This window comes from Ctenocephalides felis, unplaced genomic scaffold, assembly GCF_003426905.1.
Source record: "Ctenocephalides felis isolate EL2017-DRISC unplaced genomic scaffold, ASM342690v1 CF-g0.4_SCAFFOLD_03572, whole genome shotgun sequence".
In the NCBI taxonomy this organism is placed as follows: Eukaryota; Metazoa; Arthropoda; class Insecta; order Siphonaptera; family Pulicidae; genus Ctenocephalides; species Ctenocephalides felis.
In genome coordinates this window covers 15760868-15787337 of record NW_020539726.1, presented here as the reverse complement: position 1 = coordinate 15787337, position 26470 = coordinate 15760868, and the positions used below count along the sequence as shown (strand labels likewise).

General features: G+C 28.1%; 1 protein-coding gene across 1 annotated transcript in view; it reads left to right on the top strand.

Moving 5' to 3' along the window:
- The window catches only part of LOC113388166 (monocarboxylate transporter 10-like), a 161141-nt gene that overhangs the window by 133895 nt on the left and 776 nt on the right, over positions 1-26470 (top strand). The window contains exons 2-9 of the mRNA XM_026625567.1: positions 19912-20085; positions 22365-22524; positions 23338-23573; positions 24572-24856; positions 25086-25223; positions 25321-25450; positions 25521-25621; positions 26240-26415. Of these exons, the coding sequence (XP_026481352.1) occupies positions 19912-20085; positions 22365-22524; positions 23338-23573; positions 24572-24856; positions 25086-25223; positions 25321-25450; positions 25521-25621; positions 26240-26415 (1400 nt within the window). The remainder of the gene's footprint in view (positions 1-19911; positions 20086-22364; positions 22525-23337; positions 23574-24571; positions 24857-25085; positions 25224-25320; positions 25451-25520; positions 25622-26239; positions 26416-26470) is intronic.

Here is a 26470-nt window from a genome sequence, read left to right as displayed (position 1 = left end):
AAATTTTGTTAAAAATATTACTAATTTTGAAGAAACATACTACAACTAGAAATGTGTTTTGGCAATGCTGGAAAATTTGATTATTGATCATCATGAGTTTTTCATTAGTTTCCCAAATAGTTACATGCATGCATACACTCCTGTACATTATAAATTGTAAACATAACAAAATCAACTTTTTTCTCATTATTTTATTAATATACACAAAGGGAAGAAAATAACTACTTTTTTTACTTAGTTTGGTTTTATAGTATTGCTATCATCATATTTCAATAAGTTAGAACAAATTAAGATAATATGAATATAAGAGCAATTCAAGATAATATGAAATATCATGCATCGCTTCATTAAATGTTTTTTTTTGTTTGCTAAGAAAAATGAAACTAGTGATGTATGGCATCGTGCCTTAAGGCAACTTGCTGGAACTTCCCGTACCGTAACGAAATGATCGAGGAATACTAAATGATTAAAAATGGATTATTATAAATACTGTAACATTTTCTAATATTTCTAAGAATTATATCAAATGAATTACAAAGTTAAATATATTCATTTGAAGTATATTAGTGAGCTTCAGAACTTTAACCAAAATTAAAATAAAATCTAAATTATTTTCGATAAATAAAAAAAAATGGAGAAAAAATTTAAATAAAAAATATCTAAAAATAATTGTTTTGCCAACACAAGCATAATGTTTTTTGGACCATTCAAATCAGATACTCCGTTCTCCAAGAAACTCGGTTTTTATTTTCTGCACTCTTTGTTCCGTATCTGCGTAACGGCTGGATCTGCCTTTGCCAAAAACTAATTACCACATCTCCTTATCAATAGGAATCGATTGCTTTTAGAATTTTTCCCCGAATACTCGACGCCCGAAATTCTCGACGAAAAATTGTCAGTTGTAAACAACTAATTAAAGAATGGTAGAATGTTGTAATTCTATAAACACCTACTATTAATTTTTTTTTTTAAATCTAATATCATTACTTAATTTTTTTTATTAGTTGAGTCATCTATGGCTGAGTCTCATCGATAAAATTTCGACTAAATTATCGATTAATCGAAAACTGTAGGCATTCCTATTCCTAATTTTATTAAATCTTCCGCTAGTTTTATATAATGCATACAGATAATTCTTTTTTCCCCCGTCAAGTAGAATTTCAGCTTGAATGACTTTGAGAAATATGCAATAAATTGGTCTACTAATGTAAGAGTGCTCAAATTACCAATAAATTATGCCGACCCTTGGAGAAATAGGGTAGATTTGTTTTCTTGTATCTGCAGCTATTATAATAGATCGTGTTTTTGGTGTTATAGGTATCATGGATTAGTTTTATGATCAAATGATTAAGTAAATGTAGTAACTTTGTGAAAACAAGGGAGTATTACTGAAGAACTTAGTTTTTATTTCGAAAGACTCCTTAATAAAATTAATTATTAAATAAAACCTGGCCTTAAATATTTCATTTTAATTCAAATTACAATCTATCCTTATAGAGTTCATAAATGCAGTTTATAGTAAAAATTAGAACGCAGGTCACTATGATAAAATATCGAGTGAGCCAGTAACAGATTTTTTATTTAATTTTTAATTATTTTTGATTGAAGTTACAAATTTGGAAACAAATGTGTTATTTAAAACTAATATTATTAATTGAATTTTGCAAATATTTACATTTCATAAAATGAAATTTGAAATATTGTTTTTATAGTTTTTTTCAATCAGAATTCAGTACAATTCTATGAGCTGCATATAGACTGCCAAAGGTATTTTAATTCTGTTTGCAATCATCAATAAAGAAAAAACTTCCATAGAAATGTAAAAATTGCTTAAATCCTGATCGTGTTTTTTTTTCATTTTAAACATAATTACGAATTTTGAATAAATAAACTGCTTAAATCCTGATCGCTTTTTCATTTCAAACATAACTTCGAACTCTTATGAATTAAAACTAGTTGTTAATATGATTTTGCCTTGAGGCAAATTGCATGAATAAGATGTGTGAATATTCAACTTGTTTATAACTAGAATTGATATTTAACCATTTTTAAGATTCTCCGATAGAATTTTTTTGATCAAACCGCTTTTTGTAGGCCTTCATATTTTAAGATATATTCTAAAACTATAATACAAAATCAGCATATGAAGTTTCATCAAAATTGTGAAAAAACGGCTTTGAACAAAAACTAATTTAATTTAATTAGGTCGATTTCCAAATAATTAGTTTTAAATGGTTTTTTAATTTTCAAAATCGGTTCATAGTGTTTTTTTTTTTGCAAAAATGTGGTTGAAATTTCTTGTACATTTCTGATAATTCTGAAAAAATATTTGTTGCACAAAACTAATCAACAGATGGCTTTTAAATGTTCAAAAATTGTGCAGTATTTTTTGAGAAAATGTCGACTTTAGGTTAAATTTTGGTCTCACATACACACACGCATGACATACTTTTTCCAATTTTGGTCTCGAACGATTAAGTATACTAAGTAGGATTTTTTGTCGATTACAAACTTTTTTTTCAGCAGCTAAAATATATTTTATACACATTATTTATTTATTAATAATGCTTGCTGATAAAATATTTAAAACTATTGAATTGTGATATAAACATAAAATTGATAATTACTATATTAGAATATATTTTCACTCTAGAAGAATATTTTCATTACTCTGATTGTTACATACAAATTTGAAAATAAAAATAATAATATTAATAATCCTATTTTACACATGTTTAATGATTCTAAACGTTACCACATAATACAATTTTTCTGTTTTCCTCTATTATGTTTATTATAATATATAAAGCTTTTCTTATAAAAGCTTTCTCTTTGTACTATACCGTTGAAGATATTATAAAAACATTATGCTAATATGCTATTTAGCAACTCACATGATATAGGTTTTCGAATATTATAGACACAGCTGCCAAAATATATTCAGATGGATCATTCACCCAAAGCATTAGTGAGAAGAAATGTACGATTTTAATAAAAAGGTTCTTTAATAGCAAACTGTCAAATCAATCTGATATTTAATTAAATTTTCCCGGGCGATTAATGAATATTTAAATATATTTTCTTTCGAAACGGTTATTTAATACGTCAATATTCAACGAATTAGTAAGAAATAAGAAAGTTGTGAACTACATTTGTGTATAAGTATTATTTTATATTATCAATATTCTTAACTTCCCGAAGAAGTTAGTTTTCATCAAAAAATCCGATTTGCTAAATTTGTTATCTGGACGTTTCAAGCCATTCTGAATCGAATGAGACCAAATTTGGAAAAAGTGTTTGTGTGTGAACAGACGTTTTACCTTAAATCAACATCTTTTCAAAAACGGCTGGACCGCTTTAAAAAATTTAAAAGACATTCGATGTATCTCGATGAGGTACATCGGTCAGTTTTATTCGCTGATCGGCCGAGCCGTTTCTTTGTAATTACCAAAGAAGAGTAAAATATTACTATTAGTGTAGAATTTAATTTTCAAGCTAATTTTTGACTGTACTGTGTAAATTTGACTGTAATTTTCAACATATCAACCTATTTTTGTGCATTACAATATATTTCGACATGGCTTTATCTTTTTGTATAAAATGAATGTAAAGGATATAAGCTTTAGATAGATGGTAGTTGTAAATAAGTAGTTGCACTTCCAAAAAAACATAACAAAAATCAATATATCATAAAGTGTCAAATTCAGAAGCAAAGGAATTTTAGAAATTACCATAATTCAAGAAACATGAAAAGCTTCCGGAGCATGTTTCTTAGAGAATCCTGGATTAAGATTGAAGATCATTGTGCCTGTTCTGAATGGATGTACCATTTAGAGAACATCGTACGGAAGAATATTTGTCAATGTCATGAATGGATGTCATTTCCATATGTGATGCAATCGTACGAAGAAATGATAAAAAATAAATTAGCTCATTCATGCGCAGGTAGATAGCGTTTTTCTTCCAACTTTTTCTCATTTATCACACGCAAAATTTTCATAACGGCGAAAGTTCCGGAACTTTCTTATAAACTTCTTAATTTATTTAATGAAAATTTATTATCCTGGTGATCTTATGATTTCTCTGTAAACGGTACTTTATGCTTTTATAAAAGATTGAGCTTTGCAAATCATTTTCATGTACTTGCTATTTTTTTAAATAAACTCATTTTTGTAAGTTCTTCAAATCAATATTTAAATGAATTAAAATTTGTGGTTCAGAAGTGTATTATTTTTAATGGCACATTATTAGATTCATAATATTTATCTAATATTTGAAAAGGCATAAAAATGTTCACAAAGTATCTACTAAACTAGTGGTGTATGCCAACGTGCCTTGAGACAAATTGCTGGAACTTTCTATACCGAATTAAAATTCTGAAAATCCGAATTCTTTTCGATATCCAAAAAAAATTTAAAAAAAAATCTTTTTCTAAAAACAATTGTTTGCTTATTTCCTTCAAAAACTGGGATTTTTTACACATTTAGTTCCGTATTTTCGAAACGGCTGGACCTGCTTCTACCAAAAACTAACCACTACTTCTCCGCATCATTACGAATTGAATGTTTTTTAGATCATTCAAATCGGATTCTCCGTTCTCTCAAAAACTCGATTTCTATTTACTGCACTCTTTGCTCCGTAACTCCAAAACGGCTGGACCGTCTTTTGCTAAAAACTAATCAATACATCAATAGATTGTATCGACACATCAATTTTTTCTAAGGTATGCCAAAATGTTCAGAAATTTTAAGTAGCACCAACTATGTTTGTGAAAATTTAATATTATTTTTTGTTATAATAATTATTTATGATAGTTAAATAATCTCAGAATTTATATAGTAAAAATAATCTCAGAATCTATTATAGAACATCTCTTTAATTGTCTTCGAGTTTCTTTAGGAAAATATTATACATTTGATGTAAGAATATACAACAACCAATTGCTATTCTAATTACAAATTTGGGCTTAAAAAACAGAACATCTAAAGGTTCGATTCCATCTCGGCTAGCTCCATATGAAGCAGTATGATACATGATTTTCATTTTAGATCATATTTATGATTTATTTAATTTAATATCTCTTTGAGTAGTTGCTGCTTTAAATTGAATTTGAATTTCTTTGTTATGATTATTAATATCAATAATAATTAAAAAAATAAACTCAGAATCTCTTTTAGAGCATCTGTTCGATTGTGTTTGGAGAAATATTATAAATTTTATGTCAGAATATACAACAACCAATTGCTATTCTACAAAACAGAACATCTAAAGGTTCGATTCCATCTTGGCTAGCTCGATATCAAGCAGTATAATACTTGATTTTCATTTTATATTATATTTATGATCTATTTAATCGAATATCCTTTTGAGTAATTGCTGATGAAAATTTAATTTAATTTCTTTGTAATGATAATTAATACCAATAATAATTATAAAAATAAACTCAGAATCTTTTATAGAACATCTGTTTGATTGTGTTTGGAGAAATATTATACATTTTATGTAAGAATATACAACAAACAATTGCTATTCTAATTATAAATTTTGGCTTTAAAAAATAAGAATATCTAAACGTTCGTTTCAACCGGTGGCTAGCTCGGTATCAAGCAGTATGATACTTGATTTTCATTTTAAATCATATTTATGATCTATTTAATCATTAAGTAATTGCTGATAAGAATTTAATTTAATTTCTTTGTTATGATTATTAAAATCAATAATAATTATAAACATAAACTCCTACAGAGCATTTATTTGTGTTTGGTGAAATATTATATATTTTATGTAATAATATACAACAATTAATTGCTATAATAATTATAAATTTCGGCTTTAAAACAAAAGAATATCTGAAGCGTCGATTCCAATCTGTTCTAGCTTGGTATCAAGCAGTATCATACTAGATTTTCATTTTAGATCATATCCGAGATCTATTAAATTAATTGAATATATTTTGAGTAATTACTGCTACATATGCACTTAACGGTTAGATATATATTTAATATATCATATAGCCACACAAATTATAATTGTAAACTTCTGGGTTGTAATGGTTAAGCGGGTCTTCTACCTTGTGTACTGTTTTTTTGAGAAAGAATTATAGGGAAACCATAAATGCAATCAAGGTACGGTTTTTAGCATTTAGCTTGTTTATTTTTATACTTTTAACATAAATTTTACTGAAATTTTAGTTAAAATGAAAGACTTTGACCTTGATTTGCCCTTAATTTGCCCTTAATTTGCCCTTAATTTGCCCTTAATTTGACCTTAATTTGACCTTGAAATGTACCTCACAAAAAATATATACCAAAACGATTGACATGATTTTGCTCATGAAAGTCGCCTGAAATAAAAACAACAAAATGATTTAGTTTTTATGTATCTTTGGCTATTGTTTGACACGAGGAATTTGAGAAATTAAAAAATTTCTCGAAATGGCGATCCCGAGGTAGAAAACCCCCTTAAGACTTCAAACAGCTTATAGGATAAGTAGTTTTGAGTAGTTCTGATTGCTGCAAACAATTAAAAAAGAGATATATAAAAATTGTTTTTATCCCAGCTTGTTTTAACAGCTATGTATCGTTGTTGTCCATTTATCTATTCAGCACCGTACTTCATCATGAGGTTTATTTATCGGTAATTCTTGCGGGCGACTGATCCGAGGTTCTGGCCTTAACCCGTGATTAATAGGTCCCATCGCAGACGTTTAATCCTACAAATTTATACGAACAGATATGTGTAATTAATTTTGTTGTAAGTTAGATACTTTTTATAGTATTAATTAGCAACGCACTGACATTTTAATTCATTAATATTCAGTTCCTATATCACTTCGAACATTGGATTAATTTAAATTTATAGTATACTTCTTATATGCAATATTAATTACATATTTATTTAGACATGTTTGATTTATTGATTCATTGACAATATTTAGTATATATAGCTTTTGAATTATTGCCACTTGTAATAAATAACTAAATCTTTTTTTCCATTATATTCATTTTTTTTAATACAAATGCTACTTTTAATTGAGTTTATTACGGTGAAAAAGTAACGAATCTGTAATATTTCTGCAACATTTTCAGTATTGATTTTGTATTAAAGCACGATAACAAAGCCTGTATAAGACAAATGCGCTCTAATTAAAAATTCCTTTTTAAAATATGATTAAAAATGATGAATGAAAGATCTACACAACACTTTTTGCACTTTTCTCGTTACAACAAATATTTTATTAATGTGAAAATAAATTTAGTTTTGAATTAATATGATTAGTTTGATATGAAATTTTAGTATTTGTTTTGTGTGCTGAAAACAAATTTTAAAAGTGATAATTGAAATAAACTGATATATTTTTTGGAATATTCAGCTTGGAAAATTTACAAGAGGTATATGTTAAGATAATTTTGCTTTTCAGCAATAATCTTATTTAAACTCATGATATTTTTACTTGTTTCTTTTCTTATATATTTGTAGTTGATTTTTTTTAAATACTAAAATTTATTAGCTAACAATACTTATTAGGATAGAGCTGGACTTAAAGGTCCTCGGGCATAAAGGTCCTTTATCTCAAAAACAAATTAAGTAAGAAATTTTCTAACAATATTTGAAAGTACGGGGTAAAAGACTTCTAGCCATATGTCCCCTTAATTCTTTATGAATCAATATTCATAACAAAAGTTTTTTTTTGTTTTGAGCTCTGTTAATTTATTTCTCAATTTATTATTACCACTTTGTGGTGCCTGGATATAATTTTTAAGTATACGGTTTGTTTTATAAAATATATTAGCTTCAACAGTTTTTTAATATAACCTTCATAAAAGCTTACATGTCTTGGAGTTAAAAGGACCAACTGAATTTATACTCTGGCAAAGGTGTAAATAATAAAAGTAAATTAATTTAAAAAAAACAACTCTATTATTATTTTAACTTCACATTTCTGACAAAATACCAGATCAAGGTTATATATAGTGTGATCTTTGTAAAGAAGAAATGTGACCAGGAAATTTTTATTTTGGTTTGGTTAATAATAATTTAGCTATAATTTTATAAAAATTTCTTCAAAATTAAAAATAAGGCACGAGATCTCTAGGCTTTTATTTTTTACTGATTGTGAGTCTATGGGGCAAAAAGGAATAGATAGCAAATTGTGGAAAAATAGTAAAAACGCATATTTCTAAAATCAGGAATTAATTGAGAATTTTCGACGTTTAAACCTTTGTGCTCCGCTTCACCCTATAAATCATTTATTTCTGTATAATACCGATTTATTTAAAAATAAATCTATTTATAATAATCGTAATAACAATAAAAATTATTTAATGGAGAGTAATAAGTTTTTGCTGCTGTTTTTAACTATTTGGACCTTAACTGCATTTATAACTCCTATTTATTGTAGCATAATGTTCTTGAAATATATTTTTTATTTATATAGGGTATATTCAATAACTAAACTGCTATTTATATGCAGTTTTATCTCTTAACACCAGTGAACTTTATGCGGTGTTATTGAGTTTAATCCCAAGTGCTAGGTAGTTAACTGCGTCTTTACATATAAATTTAGAGCGTTACGTGCCAGTAACTTTTCATATCGAATTTTCATTTTTCCAGCATATGAATCTCACTGCAGGCAAATGCATCCGCGGTATCTCTTCACTTGTAAACACATTTCTCCAAAAGATATTCCGGATATCATAAAACTAAAGAAAGTGGGATAGCTGCTAGATGGCTTTATGCATATTATGCAAAAAATTACCAATTGCGAAAATTCCAAGCATGTTATTGTCAAATACACTTTTCATTAGTATAAAGGATACTTTTATGTTAAATAATATTATGGACGGTTATTTATTACCTTCCGATAGGAGAAATTCTAATAGTTTATATTCTTGCTAAAAAATTGATTTCTTATTTTTGACTCATTTCAAGTCCAGAAAATATATGTAATAATAGTTTTGTATCATTTTTAACCGAAATTAGAAAAGTATATATCTGTTTTAAGCCAAAATTTAACCTTAGCTCTTGGTAAAGATCTGCCCAGCTTTTTCTACGTAATCGATTTGATTTTTTTTTTAGAAATTTGATCCATTTTCATATAATTATGGAGTTTCATGGACCTAACGAGCATTCTTAATTATTCTCAAAAGTTCAAACTTCTATTGATTATGTCGGTTACTTATACAAATAGGAAGTAAGTGTAAGTAAGAAGCAACTTGCAAACTTGAGTCAATATGCCACTTACACCTTGTTTATTAGTTGGAGGATTTCTAATTTATTTATTACTAGCTGACCCGGCAAACGTTATTTTATTATGTAAGGTAATTGTAAACAATTTCTAGATAATCGAAAAATTGCCATTTCGAAGATTTCAAAAAAGTTGATAATTCGACTTTCTAATAACACTTGCAACCCGTTGCGAATAAATCAAACTACTTACTACAATTAAATAATATTCATCTGAAGCATCCTATTTAATTTGATTGAATATAATCTGTCAAAACCAATTGACATTTGACGTAAAAGCCGCAGTCGATTGTTTCATTTTGAATTACACTTCTACAAAAAAAATTAAATTAAAAATGTAAAGTTTCTGGATGATTTTAAAATTATTGTCACCTTTCCCCACAGTCTCTGGAACTAAAACTGGCCAAATCGGTTCAGCGGTTTTCGAGTTTTAGCGAATCGAACATAATTTCGAGCTCCATTTTTATATATAAGAAGATATAACAGTTCACTTGATAGATTAATATAAACTTTGTATATCATTCAAAGTTTTAATTATAATTTTTAACTTCCCGTAGGGTAGTTATAGTAATGGGCCGAAAATCGAAATTGAAAATTTTCGCATATCTTCACGCTTTGAAGGTTTCTGAACATTTTGGCATACCTAAATAAAAATGTATGTGTGAAATTTTGAAAATGAATGTGTGTGTGTTTTTTGTATGTCCGCATTTTTTCGTCGACGTTTAAACAAATAATTTTAACTTTGCAATTCAGTTTATATAATTCTTAGAAATATTAGACATTATTACAGTATTTATAATAATCTATTTGAAAACATTTAATATCCCTCGAACATTTCGCTACGGTACGGGAAGTTCCAGCAATTTGCCTTAAGGCACGATGCTATACACCACTAGTTAAATTGAATATCACTTTGTTCAAGCTATTTTAAGTTTGTTTTTCAATAATAGAGACTTACTAACTATTATATATATAGAAACCTCTTTAATATGAGTAATCTAATAAAGTAAAGTTAATTAATAAATTAATAGTAAAGCTAATTCGAACATTAATAAATGTAAGAGTTAAAGTAAATGATTTACCACATTGATATAGAATATATAGAAACCTCTATAAGTAATTTAATAAAGCTAACGCTAATTAGTAAACTAATAGTGAAGCTAGTTCTAAAATTTCTAATACTAAATTTAAATGCTAGATTGAATACTAATTTAAGCTAAATAAAAATTTAAGTGTTAAGTCTCAATAATAAGCTAAATATTGATCCCATTAATATTTTCAATCATGGAAAATACTATTATGAATAATATAGTTTTTGCGAAAATGAAAAACCACTGTGGATCCTATTTTAAGTTTGGTGTGTAGTCAACTTTACATAAGTAATTGTAATTTACAATTGCTTGCATATTTGGAATGTGTTGACCCATTGAATATATCTGAATGTGAAAATTTCATTTTTCATTTCATAATTTTCTTCTTGTATATAAAAATGGATATGTATAAAATGTTAGGTATGATAACGCTCTAAAATGTCCGTACGAATTTGGCGAGTCTTAGTCTTGAAAAATTCGTGCTGATGTAGATATTGTGCAAAAGGCGAGATATTATTACAAAACCGCGTAGAAACTTTACATTTTTAATTTTAAAATTTCTATAGAAGCGTAATTTTAATGGAACAATGGATGGCAGCTCATACGTCAAATGTCAAATGTCAAATGATTTTGACAGATGATTACACTTAATAGGGTGTTTTAGATGAATATCATTTAATTGAGTAAGTAGTTTTGTTTGTAGTTTTATTTATACACAAAAATGTTATTAAACGGGCCACTAGTGTTATTAGATACTCAAAATATCAACTTTTTTTAAATGTTAATATGAAAATACATTTTTTGGCTTTATAGCACGATTTTGCAAATCATATTTTTCTCAAACTTGGTGCTCTGAAAAAACTCATTTGTATAATTTTATATTTATTGTAGACTTTATATAACATCATTGTCTATAGCGTTCAAACAGCACATCCTTACAAACTTAAAATAAAGTATTAATATTTTTGAGGCTCTAAAAATTATTTAGAAATACCTTACTTAGCAAAACAACGTTTGCCGGATCAGCTAGTATTAAATAATAAAAATTTCCTGTAGTTCTGATAATATTTTCAATGTAATTACTATAATACTTCTTAAAACAAGGTTTTAGTATATAAACCTCTTCATTAAATTGTGCCTCTGCTCTCTAGCTATTTTATGTACCCAAGTCGTTCCCACGAACGAGCCCGAAGTTCCGGTTGCATGTTGCTAAAACTCGTACTATAAGTATGGAATAATAACATAAATCTCGGAAAAATATCTTTGTTGAAATATTATAATTTTCCTTCCTCATGAGCTCACTAATGCACCACTATATTCATCCTATTTGAAATAGCTTTTTCAAATCGCAGCTTAAGAGGGTAGCCAACTTTAGAGGCTTAAAAAAACGATTTTTTTTTCTTGCAAAAGTATCTTATGCCTATTATTTTTCAGAAACAAATTCTAATTATTTTCGGAGTTACAGAAGAAATAGTAAACAAGTGTCGAGTATGTATACTATCGGAACAAAAACTTCGAAACGCGATTTCTTGGTTTTTCATTTTTTCGATTTTATCTAATTGTCGGTAGAGATAGGAAAAAAACTAAACATCCTATCGAAACGAGACTAAATTGATTGTAATCAGGATTAAATTCTCTTCTAGTTGAACTTAAAAAAACCTCTAAAAAATGTTATAATTAACCCACTTTTTATACAATATAGTGATTTTTTTTATAAAAAAACATATTTTTTCTGCATTTTTTAAGTTTAACTAGAATCTATACAATTCAAAATAAAAATTTGTTTTGTTTTTTTTTGTTTCGGGTGGAAATTGTGACTTGTATTTTTCTCGCTAAAGACACATGCACTCTCGTCGCGCCTCGGCAAAATGTTTGTGCCCGGCATATTATTAAATATATTCAAAAAATGAGAAGAATGTTGAAATATATAAGAATGAAACCTGAAAGTTTCGTTTCAATTAAATATTTATTTCCTTTCTTAAAAATTTCTTAAAAAGCGAATTTTTTGAAGCTCAAGAAAACAATATTTACAATATTAATTTTAGTTTTTTACGCTGATTTAATATGTTGTATAAAGCTCACATAAATCTGTTGTGGATTGATTATTGATAAACAATAAAGATAGATAATAAATTAAAAAGTTGACATACAAGAGAGATGACAAATGTAGATTGTCAAATATATAGACAAATAGTCTAATTATAATATCCAATTCCAACCTGCGCAAAATTTCCGTATGTTATGTAATTTTTTTTTGTTTCTTACAACAATCAGAACTAATTCTAATAGCAATTGTTATGCAATTTTCTAACTTAGAGCTATTTGAAAACATCCCAGTGGTCGTTAATTACCTTTATAATTATTATTATTAGATTGTTTTAATAGTGATGAGACAACTAATGCGCTAGAAAGCTATTTTCACTTAAATAATATTCTTAAGTAATATTCAAGTTTTCAGTTAAACTACTGCTTGATTTCAAGTTGTCCGGAATGGGTATGTAACTTGGAAGCTGTGGTTGCGATACCATAGATTCTGCCATGGAACCCCGAAGAAGTTTATAGTAATCCATTTAAAAATTGTAACTAATATTTCATTACATTTTTGTTTTATTATGAAGACTAAGTTTTCAGCTTATGCTGCTTAACTCAAGTATCACTTGAGTTGATTGGAAAATATTTTGAATTAGTAGTTCAAACTTTGAACATTTTCCGACTACAAACAAATAAAACGTGTTTGTGAGCAATCTAAAAAGACAATTTTATTTCCACTCTTTCGGCCATTAAACCACCCTAGTTCACGATACGATCGGGGTTTTTAGATATATTTCTTCTAAACACAAAGCAATCAACAACCATCAAGTGGCCGAGAAAAGTTTAAAAGGAGTAGGAACGATTTGGTTTATGTTTACATAGAAAGAATGTAAGGGTGCTTAGATTTGTTTTTTTGGGCAGGTTCACATTTATTCAAGAAATGCTCTTTCTGGACATTGTTTAACAACAACAACAACAATAACAATAAATACTTGTTGCTTTTAATACTAATAATAAGTTAGAACTTTTTTTTTTTTTTTTTATTTATTTATGGCATTTGACCGACCGTGTGGTCATTTAGCCTAAGTTAGAACTTAAAATATAGATTTTTTTCTATCTATTTTCCATAGAAAAACTATGTTTATTAAGTAAACATGTATCATATATTATTAACAGAGTGATAAAAGTAGTATTGAAAAAAACTGAAAAATTAAACTGTTTGATTCCAACCTCGACCAGCTTGATATCTGGCTGGTATAATATTAAACTTCTAAAAAATAATAAGTATTAAATCAAAAAATACTGCTTAGTATAGTCAAAATATGTCACAATCAAGGGGTTGGATTGCCTTTCAAATATGCTATATCGAAAAAAAAGCTACTAGATGTACTCGTGAGATTCCCAGATCGCAATTCAGAAAACGATAAGTTTATTGAAACATACCGTTAGATCAATAGTTTTTTTTAATTCTTTCTTGCATAGTTACAAAATTGTTCTATGGTTTGTGTGCTTTACCTTCTCACTTAAGAATTTTCTCCAATAAGAGAACACTAGAGATTTACTCATATTATAGAATCATTTATAATATGAGTTATCTAATGAAGTAGATTCATTAGATTAGTAGGTAGTCAAATTAGTAAACTAATATTGAAGCTAATTCGTAACTTTATACAACTAAATTTAAGTGTAACTAGTGGTATATTGTATCGTGCCTTAAGGCAAATCGCTTGCACTTCCCACACACTACTTTTGCTTTCCTCAAAAACAATCGTTCTGTCAATGCAAGCAAAAGGTTTTTTTTGAATAATTCAATTCGGATGTTTCGTTTTGTAAAATATTGCCTTTTTGCGACAACGGCTGGATTTGTCTTTGTCAAAAACTAATCAGCACCCCATCAGTCTCCCATCAGTAGGAATCAAATGTTTTTTCAATTATTCAAATTGGTTGATTTGTGCGCTCTAAATCGTGGAGGAAAAACTGTATCCACACGCACACGCAAACACACACGAAACTTTTCAAAAGGCGAACTTTATGACCTTTTTGAGTTAAACCAAGAAAACATTTTGTTGTTAATATTGTTTAAAATTGGTGACACAATTGTTGAATTAATTATACTAACAGACGCTTGCTTTTTATCTGATTTGTTGCATGTAAAATAATCTGGAACATTAGTATATATCAACAAGTACAGTAAATTAAAATTGTATTAACAATGCTCAGATTTAACTCAGATTTGTATATTAAAGTATTAAAAAATAGCTACCATTGAGTTGCTCATAGGAAATTACTTTTTTTTCGTGAGGAATTCAATTCTACTTTTAGAGGATTTTTCAGCATGACTAATCGCACTATAATTTAATACCTTTAAAATAGTGAAGTGCATTAAGCTGTTAGTCACATAAATCGTTTAAAATTTTTCATACGTAAATTACACTTGAAATATATGCATATCACAACCGCGTATAAATCGTGCAGCATTTGCGACAATTACTCCCTTAGCGACGTAACACTATACTGCATCATATTCAGTGCCGAATTTCTATCACAAAATACATTTCATAAAATATAATTTATACCTAATTGTACAAGTTGAATACATTTTTTAATTTGAACCGTTTACTATATTTATTTTTTTATTGTATTTTGAGATACTTACCATATTTAGAATTTTTAGGTTTAACTAATTTGCAATTATATGCGAATTTTTGCATATATTTTACAATTTCTGGTTTGAGTTTGTAAATAAAAATACATTATAAGCATCGTTTGACCAAGACAAATAGTTTCATACTTACTATATTTAATAAATATTTTTTGTTTATAAATTCGAATTCGAATGTTCAAATGTTTTGTACTTGTATTTGAAGAGTCTAACAATCTATAATTTCAACTTTTTATAACATATATTTTTTTATTATTATTAACAGCGATTAGTACTTCATGTTTGTTTTGATGACTTTATGACGTGGCTTTATAAATGTCAACCCAACGGTTGGTCTATTTTTTGTGAATTTATTATTCGAATAACTAAAATCCTGATAACTTTTTATTGAAGGCCTTATGCCAGTTCTGTACAATTTTCACTTACAATTAGAATCACATTGCTATATATTTTCAGTTGAAAACTGATGTCACTACTGTTTGAACCAAGTTGCCCAAAACGGGTGTGTGACCTGGAACTTCTGAATAAAATCCCATAGCTCTAATCTAATGAAGGATAAACTACAAAATAAAAATATTTCAAATATCAAACCGTGATTGTTGCACAAATTTTACAAAATTATTTTCTGGAAATAGATTATTTAAGATTTTGAAAATAAAACATCATCTTGTTTAATTTATTTTTTTTATTATATATAGATAGTGAAAATTCAAACATATTTAATCGTATTCAATCATTCAATCAAATAATACAAATGGGAGGGAGAGACTTGTGCTATTTGTTCAGCTATAATTGTGTTAATTTACTATTAATTACGAGTTATTTAATGGCAATCAACTGGTAATTACCAGTTAGCTGTGAGAAAAGTAAATTAAATTGATTTTTGAAACATTTGCCACCGAGTAATTTCTGAAATACTGTTCTCATATACGTCATAAATTCAAATCAGCCAAAAAAGGGCCAGTGTCACAACCGTCCACACCCTTCCTTAGGGCAGGCACTAAAATAAATTATTAAGACAAGAACTATAAATACTAAAATGGTTTATAGCAACTTTTAATGTCAGAAATATGTAATAAAACACAACATAATCATTGGAACAAAGTTTAGGAATATAATATAACAATAAGTAACAAAATATAATTTTTTTAAAAAATATTCGAACTATTATAATTCAACTTGCACCAAAATAATAAAGTGACCTATTTTATTATTTTAATAAAATCTGACAAAAAAGCAGTTCGGTGTTAATAACAGATCATGTTAATGTAAAGCGATGACTCTATGCAATAATGGAAACTTGTTCGAACAAACATACTTCATCTTTTTACCTTTGGACCCTATCTTAAAACCAGTATGATTCAGCTCTTATGACGACTGTCATTACCGTAATTTGGCAAAACCGTACACAGTCTCTCTTATATAGGGTGGTCAATTTAAAAATTGGAATTTATCGATAACAACTTGCCTTTAGGCCACACCATATGGAAAAAATAAATAATTTTGAGACCTTTCTAACGATGTATAATACTTTATATATTTTATTTACAGAAATATCTAAACTGTAAGATCACTAGGACCACTAGATGGACCACTCTATATATTTAATAATACATATTTAATGATTTTGTTTTAAAGTTTTCTATTTTTAATATTTAAAGATTACTTCTTATATAAGTGCATTTATCTCATTCATATAGTTCAGAATTCTTTACCATCTACAGAAAAATAATAATCATTGAAATTGTTACTATAAGAAACTAATAAAGGAATGAATTTTTGAGGTTTTTGATTAAGTAAGATTTTCAAGTAAAATTCAGATACTGTAATTTATTATCAAATAATCTTAAAGCAAAATGCCATACGCCACTAGTTCATCAAGAAATTTATAATGAATTAATAAATTAATATGTATCATTAGAACCAGTTCGAACCTGAGTATAGCATTTTGCCATTAAACATATCTCCTGTTATGAGTTATGACAGGAAATGTAATTTCATACAAACCTGCTGTGTACGCGTATGCAAATGTACATTGTCAGTCATGCAGTGGCTAAATTAATAATCTTCTTCTAAGATAAGAGGTGATATAAGGAAATGATAGAAATATTTTACGGTTGATCATTCAGATTTAATGGTTTCTTTCTAAGTTTTATGTCCGGCACAAACTCCCCCGAGTTATATAAAGAGATAAAAAGCAATAATGCGTATGGAGAGAGCTTTTTCCTTTTATGCGAATTCCATTCGTATATATCTTACGATCCTTGCGTTCAAAATTCAGTAGCTGTTGTTTTTAGGAAAAGGCATTAAAAATTCTTCAAAGAATTATGGTTGATAAAAGCATTTAATAAAGTAAAATAATAAAATGCTTTTTATTCATATTTTGTTACTTCATTTTGTTATATTAGCACATCTGTTGGAAGCTGTTATAATAATTAATGGAGTAATTTTATTGATATGAACAACACATTATATCATTATATTCATAAGCAAGCCATAATAAACAGTGATAAATACTATTTTGGGTTCTTGTCGCTTAATCACAATTAGTAACTAGAGAAAAATAAAATTATAATCCTTATTCTTCTGTATTACACGTACAATTTTGAAGTGTATAGTCTACAACTCACAATGTTTGATTCTCAATTAAAAACCTCTGAAAGTTAGCATACAAAAATTTAATTCAATATGCGTTATAAAGTTTTTCACAATGAAGTATATTCAACTAATACTTATATTAAATCATCATATAACGGATATCATTTTAATGTAAATACTATTCTTTATTTTGTACTCTTTTTTATTTGAATTTATGTTATTGTTACTTGATGTTAAATTATTTAACGGTTGTAACAAATATCGTAATTAAAAAAAAACAAGTAATACTCAAAATAATATATTTTTATATATTGAATGTAATTACCACCTTTATTACAAGATTTATACATAAATTAGTTACATAAATATCACTTCGAACTACTTTATGATCGAATTATTTGTTATCTTCATTATCTGGCCTTTCTTAACTTTCCGAAAGAATATCTTTTAGATTTGGCAGAAAATCATATTCGCCTATTTTGTGTTTTTTCGACATAAAGACTTATTCTGAATCGTTTAAGATAGAAAATTCAAAAAATTAGTTGGCGATTTCTCAAAAAACGGATGCAAAAATTTTCAAGCTGTTATTCGATGAAGTTTTATAAAGGCTTGCATTGATCAGTTTTGCTAAACGATCAACCGAGCTTTTTCTTTAGATTCAGTAGAAAAATGCATTTTTTTTTCAAATTTATGGTAAAAAATCTGAATCCTTTTTGAAAAATTAAAAAACTCTCAATTATAGTTTGGAATTGTGCTGAACAGTTTTGATTAAAAATTCTTTCTTTGTAATTGATTTTTTGTGATTTTGATGAAATTTAGCATAGATGATAATTCAAGGTCTCAAGGAACTTGTTAAAATATTATAAACATACGAAAATTAGTTGAATTATAAAAATTAAAAAAAAAATAATAATGAGCTGTGTTGAACTTTTAAAGTTTTATCGTGACAATTTAAAAAAAATTAAATCTCAATTTATATTAATTTTAATATATATATATATATATATATATATATATATATATATATATATGTATTTTTTGCAATTGGCTTTGGAAAAAATGTTACTTATGTCTAGTAAATAATAAAGTTAAAATCAAAAATTGTGTTCAATCTATTCTTTTTGAAAAATTAAAAACCATTCAACATGAGTTGGGAATCGTGGTGAATAGTTTTTAGTAAAAAAATTTCTTTGTAATTGATTGTTGATTATTTGACGATTTTTATAAAACTTTACATAGATTAAAAAGTTAATGGTCCCAACGAACTTGTTAAAATATTATAAGCATAAGAAAATTACTTGAATCATAAAAATTCAATAAAATTTTTAATAATGGGCCAAATTGAACTTTTACCTGTTTGATCGTGACAATTTAAAAAAAAATTTAATCTCACTATCTTAATGATTGATTTTATTATTTATATATATTAGGTATTTTTGCAACTGGCATTGAGAGTAAATGCCACTTATGCCTAGTGTACTTTGATTTTTGTCTTGGTTCACGTAATTGATTCTAACAAACTACACTTTAATTTTATTCCCGTAGGGTAAGTTACAGTAATCGCAAAATAATCGAAAACGAATATTTTAAGTAAAAAATAATGCTAAATAATGCTAAAATGTTCATTAGGCATAAGCACATCAGATTATCAGATATTTACTAGAGATTTTAATAATAAGTATAAATTTTATTCACATTTCTTTGGGTTTCGTAACATTTATTTGTTATACTGCGACCCGGCGCTTACGCGCTTTGATGTTAAATCTCTACGCAGCTGTATTAGCGCGATTGTTTTGAAGAAAAAGTTCAACATATTCAAAACATTTAATAATATAATTTTTTTTTTTAAAAAAAGGTCAATTTATTTCAAAAATCTCAAAAATCTAAATTTATTAAAGTTTTTACAAAAATATTTTTTTATACGGGAAGTTTCAGCAAATAGCCTTAAGGCTTACTAGTTTTCATATGACTTATATGTTACAAATATACAATATCATCGTAGAAACGACAAATATTTTTATAAATCAATATCATAATGAAACTATGCAGATGCTGATATAAAAATTGTTATTTTGTTAAGTAATGTAGAAACTTGCAATTTAATGGCCATAAAAAATGAAAAAAATAAAAATCATATTACATTTTTTACCACTACTTAAAATTTCATTTGTTTATTCTTGTATACCATTAAATTCCACAACTAATTAAATATTCAACAACACTACATAAAAAATGAAATTATGTGTAATTGTCTAATCCTATCTTTTTAATTTTAATTCCTAGGCTGGCTGGGTGCGATGTCTACGGGCGTAGCTCTTCTTATATCGCCTGTGACAATAGCGTTCTGTAGACGAAAATCTACGAGAGTGACGGCGGTCATGGGCGGTTTAATCACTGCACTAGGATGCCTCTTCACTTCGTTTGCTTCACAATTTCATCAACTATTCTTCAGTTATGGTATAGTAAAACATATATGTATTTACATGTCTATTTTGCTACATATCGGGTAGATATAATAATACCGAAATTTTATCATGTACTAACTTTATACATCGTATTCTATTATTTTTTAATAATTCAATGATTTTCCTACATTGTTATTACCAGTTTTTATATATTATTCTTTACTATTACAAGTACAATTTTGAAGAATGTCTACATAAAACTTACATTAACTCTACAGGTTCGATCCGAGTATCTTTATTAACTTACCGTAGGATAATTTATAGTAGGAGGGTTCCTGGGTACGATTGTGCCACTTTTTTGATCAGCCATAATTTTGTTAATTCACCAGTTAGCTGAGAGAAAAGGAAATCAAATGGTAATTTGAACATTCGTCTACATGGTAATACTGCCCATAAATACGATTAATACGTCATGAAATCAAATCACAACCGCACCCCAAAATTTGTCACAACCGTACGCAATGTACGCTTTTCAAAACAAATCATTATAACAGCGCTAAATTATCTAAGCAAAAACTGATTGCTGGTAAATAACTACTAATGTTCAACTTACAGCAAAATAACAAAAAAAGTTATGCATAATTGTTAATTGTATTATTAACAATCATGATTAAAATAAATTGAACGGAAAAACTTACTTTTGACTCTCTAGAAGCAATAAAACAATAGTGCGAAGTTGTTGAAACAATCATACTTCATCTTTTTTCTTTAGACCCTATCTCAAAATCAATATAGTTCAGATATTATGACGACTGTCACTACCGTGCCCTGACACAACCGTACTCAGTTACTCCCTAATAGCAAAAAAAATCGAAAATGATTCTTTTATATTCTCCCAGAACGTTTGATTTGAATGATTTTAGAAGTCATCGCAATATAAATTATGAGTGATAAAATTTATATTATTTCTAATAATCTATTTCAAAATATTTATAACAATTGTTATCAATCATTGATCAATTTTTATTTAATACTAATATGATTTAATGCATAATGCCATGCACCACGAGCTTTTATATGCATTTCGGGTGTTTTACTATATGTCCAATACCGTCGCAAAGAAAATCGTTATTCAATCACTATAATATAAAAAAACGTCGAAAATAACAATTTTTGTCTTATTTAACAAAAATAGCAATTTAATTTTGTTGTAATTTATTTCATCAATGTTTTTGCGATATTGACATGAATTTAAAAAAAATGTTAGAAATGTTGTTCGGACGTATTTTCATTTTATTATATTGGCTATGGATAAAGGAAAGTTTGATGGTACTAATTGTTCACTTCTAAAACTAAAATCCGCGAAACAGCATCTGAAATAAATAATCAATAAATATATCTTCTTTAATTTTAACTTAGTGACAAATCAGTGATTGTAACAAGAACTGCAACAAATACATGAATTATATCAACAAATCGGTGTAATACAGTCGACGGCCCTAATTTTATTTATTGCCCTTATTTTGAGTCATTATTTAACCCTTGTAGGTTAAATTATAACCCAACAACTTGAGTTATCGAAGGAGAGACTTAATACATATGTACATACATTCTATGTGACGCAAATACAAATATTAAATGAAGTTTGATTTCTTGTTCTCATAGTTATTTTCCTGATATTAGCATATAAAAACTTCCGATTTGGAAAATGTGCTATAATTCAAGAAATATTTTTGACTATTATTCTATCAGAACTATTTTTTGTCACTTGAGATATTCTTTCAACTCCAATAATGAGAATACAAATGACAAACTAAAGGGTCGATTCTGGCGTAAACTAGATTAATGTTATGGCAAGGCTATGTCACATGACGCGATCTCATACAGAAAGGTACTAAATACTGTTGAAACGTCATGTATTTGCTGTGCAATCAAACGTATTACACATAAAATGAAACTTTACTCATATATTATTATGCCACATAACAAATATGCAGTTTTAATAACCTTGTTTTTCTGACCTTTGTGCGTTTTCTAGGTTAGGTTTTATATTGAAAACGTCTGACTGCACAGTATTTACAGAGTATTTAGTATCATTTCGTATGTGAAGCGTTACGTTGTATAGCCTTTCCATAACATTGGTTTATTTTACGGCAGAATCAGCCCCTCAATTTTATGGGCAATAGATATAATTTTTTTTTGAAGCTATGATAAATTTACAAATTATTGAATTATGAAGATCACTGTCAAATTATTTTGAAGTAAAAGTTATCACATCTGTTATTTAAATACTGGTAAATTGTTCCAAATTAATTCTTTTACATTTTCAAGGGGCTGTCGTCGGCGTTGGCGTTGGCATAACAAGAGATTGTTCTACACTAATGGTTGCCCAATATTTCAAAAGACGCAGAGAATTCGTCGAGATATTTATAGTATCCGGCAGCGGACTCGGAATTGCTATTATGTCCGCATTTATTAAGGGTGCCATAAGGTAAAAGACGTCATAAATGTTACGTTTATATCTCTACTTCATTCAAAATGATTATTAATAAGTGGATATGATAAATAATCGTAAAATTATTTTTGTTTAGTAATATCAGAATGAATGAGAATTAACTGATTGCACTTCACTATTACGTGTTCCAGACGGTTTGTAAACTTTTAAAGGCAGATTCGGGATTAGTTGCAAAAACGTGGACGAAACATTTTGTTTTTTTCTGCTTATTCTATAGAAACAGCTATTTTCTTCTAACTGCTTTCATTCAACTAACTTATCACCCTAATCTAATTTTATGGAATGGCTTTTGAACTTTAGCAATCGGTTCAGCCGTTCTCAAAAAACGTCGACGAAAGGCCAAATTTCATCATCAACAACAGACACATATTTTTTCGAAATTTGGTTTCAAAGCGATTCAGAATGACTTGAACCCTCGAGAAAACACAAAATTAGCATATTAGACTTTTTGGCAAAAACATTAACTTTTTCTGCAATATGTTTATGAATGACTTAGACTTGCAACAGTTAGATAATTCATATTAGTCACAAATCAATTTTGTATGCCTGTACATATGGGAGAACGAATCAGTCGAGAAATTATCCATCAAAACGTTTAGTTTGTCCGGATTATTTCTAAATTTTTATAATTGACAATATTTACAACGCTAAAATGTTTTTAATTTGAATTGAATTTGTTCAAAATAAGTTTTGTTACAATATAACACAAAAGTGAAAGTGAATATGAACAAATATTTTTTATTACTTACTGTATGTACTACATTTAACATTTGAATTTAATTCCCTTAGTGCCATAGGTTGGAGGTTAGGATTGCAAGCTGTGACCGTAGTGGTATTTATAACGTTTATCTTGGGAACATTTTATCGATCAGCTTCCTTATATCATCCGCAACGGCGAGCAATTCTTCATCTCAAGAACCAAAAACGTAAAATCAAAGACAAAAATAAAGCAAACGATGGCCCGCCGTTTTTCGATTTCAGCACACTTAGGAGCAAGACTGTACGGATATTACTGGTATCTACGGGTAAGGAATAAGCAGGAAATTGAATCATTTAAAACTTTTTCCATGCAAATATTGAGGAGTCAATTCTGCAGTAAAATAGACCGACCAACTTTACGCAGGGGCTACGTTACTATTTATTAGTGCTTCTCATACAAAATGATACTAAATACTGACAAAATCCCATGTATTTGCTGTGCGATCAGGCGTTTTACACATAAGAAGCAACTTCACTCTTATGATATCAAGTCATATCACAAAGATGCAGTTATGCTAACATTGATCGTTTGACATTTTTGTATTTTTTATGTTAGATTTTCTATCTAAAACGCTTGAATGCATAGCAACCACATGTCACTTTGGCATATTTATGCGGCAATTCTGCCATAATAGAGTTCATAACATAGCGTTGTTATGACAACGCAATGTCAATGAAATGTTATGCTCGTTTCTTGGTAATGATAAATGTGAGAATGTATATTTGCTGTGCTGCAATCAAGCGTATTTTACACATAAACTAACAAGGAAGAATGTTATGTTAACAGAATCTCTTGAAGATGATGTTATCATAACAATCCTTTTTCCTTATGTATATGTAAATTACGCATGATCACACAGCAAATGACATTTTCACAGTTTTCCCTACTAAGAAACAAGCATAAAATAGCGTTGTCATGACAACGCTATGTTATGAGTTTTGTTACGGCAGAATTGCCCCATTAGTACAATTTTGTATGAGAAGTGCTACGTAACAAAGTCCCTACGTAACATGGGTCTATTTTACCACAGAGTCAGCTCCTAAATCCTACCCTTTCCATCCTGTGTACTCGCCCATTATGTAACATTTTGAACAACATTGATTGGCAACATGGTCATGTTTTGAATTTCCACAATTTATTTTGGTGTCAATTAAGTTTGGTGTTTGGTGAACTGGATTAGTTTTCTATAAGCAACCTTATCAGAATTTGAATTAGTTCAGAACATGGTGTTTACTTTTATTTATTATGTAATTTTTCTAATAGGCATAAGCGCTTTTGGGATCAACACACCAATATTTTACTTGGCCCACCAAGCCGAAGAAGAAGGTATAGGAGATAAGGCAGTTTTTCTGCAAGCGTATCTTGGAATGGCTTGGACACTTGGCTGTGCAGCTTTTGGAATTCTAGTTCTGCACAATAGCGTCGAATGTCGAATAGCAAGACAGTATTTGTGCCAAGCAGCAGTATTTGTTTGCGGTCTTTGCATACTTGCTCTGACAGCTGTGCATGGAAACTATCATGGATATGTGATGTTTGCCTGGATCTATGGTTAGTAGTTAGTAGAAAGAAATGAATCGATTATTATATGGTGGCAATAGGATCTGCAGTACAAATAAGCTTAAGTTGATATCTTTGAAAACCATTATTAGTCTATTTGTTTGCCTTTTTATTGCTTTTGCCATCTTAATGTTCCAAAGAATTCTTGACTTGTGCAGTTGGTATTTTATGTTATTTGATATATTTGCATGCTTCTAAAACGCAATGATTTCAATTGCAGGTATTTTCTGTGGAGGCTATCACTACTCTCTAAAAATGTACACTTATGAAAGAGTTAGAGCGAGAAATTTTGCACGTACATGGGGTTTTGTGCAATGTTCGCAAGCCATTCCAATTGCAATCGGAGTTCCCATATGCGGTAAAATTAATTTACTTTAGTACAATTTTTTATCTATTTTTATATAAATTAGGTCGTGCTAAGTATGCTTGAATTAAAATATTATTGTTTTTTTTAGGATACATGAATTTAGGCGTTGGTGTCAAAGCTGGATACTATTTCAGTTCTACATGCGTCTTAGTTGGTAGCTTAGCCTTATTCTTGATAGATTTACACAGACGAAAAATCTCTAGACATAAGCATACAAGGTTAATTTATATTTATATCTGCATATGGGTATGTGGAAATATTAATAATTTTATTGCATTGTATTTTCAGAGCTAATGGTACCCAGCATCTTTGCATGTCTGAAACATGTCCGCAAAGACGTAAACTTTCGTTCAGTCAGGAAGCAGATAATGAACCTGCCGCAAATATTAGTAAGATACCATTAAAGTTTATTTCATTCTTCTATTCATTTAAGTTTTTTTTATTTAAAATTATATTGAAACCAGAAAAAATTAATCAATATCTAAGAAAAACGTACAAGAAGCATACTCCTGTAAACAGAATTTACAGCAAAGCAAGTCAATTCGACACTCAATTTTCTATGAATTGAAATATTTTCTCTATTTGAATTTAGAAATGTTTGAATTGATTTTTATATAAATATTAATCGCTAAAATATTATATTGTATGAATTAGTTATCTTTTGTAAAAATGCTTGCTAAAGTGATTATCCTAAAATATTTCATACATTGCTGAAATTATCCTCACACAAATTTCTTACTCTTTTGAAAGAATAATTAAAACTTCATTTCTAAAATTAGTGAGTTAAATTAGTTTAATCTCGATGTAATTCTATGTTGTTAATGCGAAATTTTGCTCATTTGGAGCTACTTATAAATTCTAATTGACTTTCAAACACAAAACTTAATATAACGCTTGCAAAGGTGTAGTGACCAATGGACTAAAAATGAGATGTAAAACAACATATTTTATGATATCTATTCAAATTACTTTTATAATTGCTATTATTATTTAAATCCAAAATTTAGTGCTAGGCGCCGATCTCATAGCAGGAATACCATACGAAAATGGAGTAGACGGGCTACCAGCTAACAAGCAGGAATTGACCTGCATTTCAGAAGAAGGTATAGCTGATATGGATTTACCAGATAATTTATTGGATGATTTGGATTATATAGGAGACTGCATTACATCATGCAATAAGGTAACAATCATAAGTAACAGATTCCATAATATTGTTCTTAACCCCTTTGGTACAT